The 2,943-nt window shown below is 41.2% G+C and overlaps 1 protein-coding gene across 1 annotated transcript in view; it reads left to right on the top strand.

Moving 5' to 3' along the window:
• slc8a4a (solute carrier family 8 member 4a) overlaps positions 1–2,637 on the top strand; it is an 85,377-nt gene extending 82,740 nt beyond the window's left edge. The window contains exon 8 of the mRNA XM_016521503.1: positions 969–2,637. Coding sequence (XP_016376989.1) covers positions 969–1,348 — 380 coding nt within the window. The 3' untranslated portion in view covers positions 1,349–2,637. The remainder of the gene's footprint in view (positions 1–968) is intronic.
• Positions 2,638–2,943: the final 306 nt, after the last annotated feature.

Here is a 2,943-nt window from a genome sequence, read left to right as displayed (position 1 = left end):
ACTTTTACTAGTTTTATTATAGTAAAAGTGTAGTAACCATGTTTTTTGGCATATTAATTATAAAAACCACAGTTGTACGAATACCATGGTTAAACTATGGCTACTGTAGCAAAACCATGGTTAATTTGTGGTTACCGTGGTTTAACTATAGTAACCTTGTTTTTTTTTCTTTTTTTTTTCGTAAGGTAAGTTGTAAAAGTAAGTTAGCCAGCTTACATAATGTTTCACAGTTACAGTAATTGTGTTTTTCATCAGCTTATTTAGGCTAATAATATCCAAAAAAGCTAAGGAATCATATGATCAAGATGTTAAAATAAACAAAAATCTCACCTTTCAGAGCAGACATTGATAAGCATGTCCCAGCCAGGTTTGTCACTTGTTGCTGTTCCCTTAAACATTTCCGATGTGGTCTGTGCATATTTGCAGTGTGTTCCAGTATTTGGTTGTGTTGTGAGTATTTGCAGTGTGTTTCTGTATTTGGTCGCGTTGTGAGTATTAGCAGTGCATATGTTGTCAAACTGATGAAGATGTTTTCTTAATTTGCTGGTGTTTTTTCTATTTGCATGTTTTTTCATTTGCAGGACGTTGAGTTCTCTCGGCCACCATACATATGGACTTTTAGAAGAAACATCTGAGACAATGTTGATAGCCTGAATTAAACATAACTGAGACCTCCATTCTGTCTTCTGAGCCAGTGTTTCCCAACCCTGTTATTGGAGGCATATTTTGGAGGTCTCATTTATCTGACCCATCCATTTCAGGTCTCTACTCATGTGCTGAATCAGGTGTGTTAAATTAGGAACACTTCGAAATGTGTACTGTTGGTGTGCTTCCAGGAACAGGTTTGAAAAACATTGTCCTGAACTATCAGCAATGTCTTTCATTAAGATGTTCCTCTGGGGCACTTTCAATTCTCACCTTTCTTCTTTCATCTTTCTTTTTCTCTGTCTTTCTTTTGGCCTCTGCAGATACCTTTGCCAGCAAGGTGGCAGCCATCCAGGACCAATACGCCGATGCATCCATTGGAAATGTGACAGGTAGTAATGCAGTTAATGTCTTCCTGGGTATCGGAGTGGCGTGGACCATCGCTTCTGTATACTGGAACAGTCAGGGCAAAAAATTCCTGGTCCCGCCGGGGTCGCTGGCGTTTTCTGTCACCGTCTTCACCATCATGGCACTGGTGTCTGTTCTGACACTACTGTACCGCCGCCGGCCCTCTGTGTCTGGGGGCGAGCTGGGGGGCCCACGAACCACCAAGCTGCTCACCGTGTTCCTCTTTGTCATCCTGTGGCTCATCTACATCATGCTGGCCTCACTGGAGGCTTACTGCCACGTGCCTGGCTTCTGAGAAAGTTCATAAGAGAGATGTACTCTTTACTGTAAAACCTCCCATCATTCTTCCTTTCTTCTTTTGTTTATATGAGAAGTCTAAAATGAGTGTTTACATCTGTTCTTACTGATTATTATCGGTGTTGAAATTGAACTCGCATCCTTTCGCTAACACTAGATGAGTGTCAGTAGCGGATGATAGAGGCTCTGTCATGCACAGCTTCTCTTTATAGATGGATCCCTCTTACATGGTGTCTGCCACCACCTGGATATTCAGACACAGCAACACCCTCCAGAATACTCTCCAGAGAGCCCCCTCAGCATTTTTCTTGCTTCAGTGCTGTTTTTTTCAAGGATGGTCCTTTATACCAAACTTCGATATTCTCTCAGAAATCCCACTTCTATCATTCTCTCTTCCCTCCAAGTCGCTGTGAATAGACTCATATTCCCACTGCAGAGATTTGGGCATGCTTCACACCTCTACCTACCCACAAGACATGAACACTCTGTTTCATTTGTCTTCTCTTGCCTGTTACTGCAGCTCCCCGCAGAAATTCGTACACACACAACTATAATTTCAGCTCAAGTGAACCTGTGGGGGCTGAGCTTCTCAAACTGACTCCGCCCCCAGTTTGACCTTTACCAGTAACCCTGGCCAAATTCTACTCAAACATCTTCATCACCTCTGAACATGCCCCCAGTGCTACCTACACCAGAACTTCTTCAACTCTGACCTTACCCTCAATAATGATACAACTTCCTCACTATTAACCTCGCTTCAATGTCTTCACAGACTCTGCCCTAGCACTACTTATACCACGTTTTTGACCAATGACCTCGGCCCCAACATTACATAAATACCTTTATCACCTCTGACCCTGCCCCATCACTAATTACACCACACCTTCTTCACTTCTGACTCCACCCATTACACTACATATACATTACACCTTTTTAATCTCTGGCCCACCCCAATATTACCAGACCTTATTTACATATGACTCCAATTCCCAACACAACAAACTTCTCTTCACTTCTGACCCCGCCCACGACATTTCCTGTGCCACACCTCCTCCATCACTGACCCCACCCCTACATTATCTATAGCACACATATTCACCTCTGATCCCACACCCTCACTACCTACACCACCACACCTTCAATTCTGACTCTGCCCACAACTTTACATATATGCCACAACTTCTTTAAATGTGGCTCTGCCCCAATATTATCTATACCACACCTTTTTTATATATGACCCCGCCCTCGACACAACATACCACACCCTCTTCTCATCTACTATTTGCTGGTGTTGTAAATTTTTTAAATTTTTATAATTTATTTATTTATTTTTACCATGCTAATGAAAGTGAATTGTGAAGTCAATAGAAGGAATGTAAGAAGGAAAGAAAGATCTTTTTCAGTCTTTTTTGGTTAATTTTGTTGAAACTTATCAAAACCTGAAGAGATACACAATTTGCATGGAACAACATTAGTGATAGAATGGAGACCAAAAGAAATAGTTTAACAGTGACAGTGACATAAGAACCAAGGTGTTGGTGTTTATTCATGTGATATTTATTGATATTTATTATTATGAACTATGTATTATGT

The sequence above is a fragment of the Sinocyclocheilus rhinocerous genome, unplaced genomic scaffold (assembly GCF_001515625.1).
Source record: "Sinocyclocheilus rhinocerous isolate Xijiao unplaced genomic scaffold, SAMN03320098_v1.1 scaffold299, whole genome shotgun sequence".
Classification (NCBI taxonomy): Eukaryota; Metazoa; Chordata; class Actinopteri; order Cypriniformes; family Cyprinidae; genus Sinocyclocheilus; species Sinocyclocheilus rhinocerous.
Note: the sequence above shows the minus strand (reverse complement) of the source record. Positions and strands in the feature narration are given on the sequence as shown.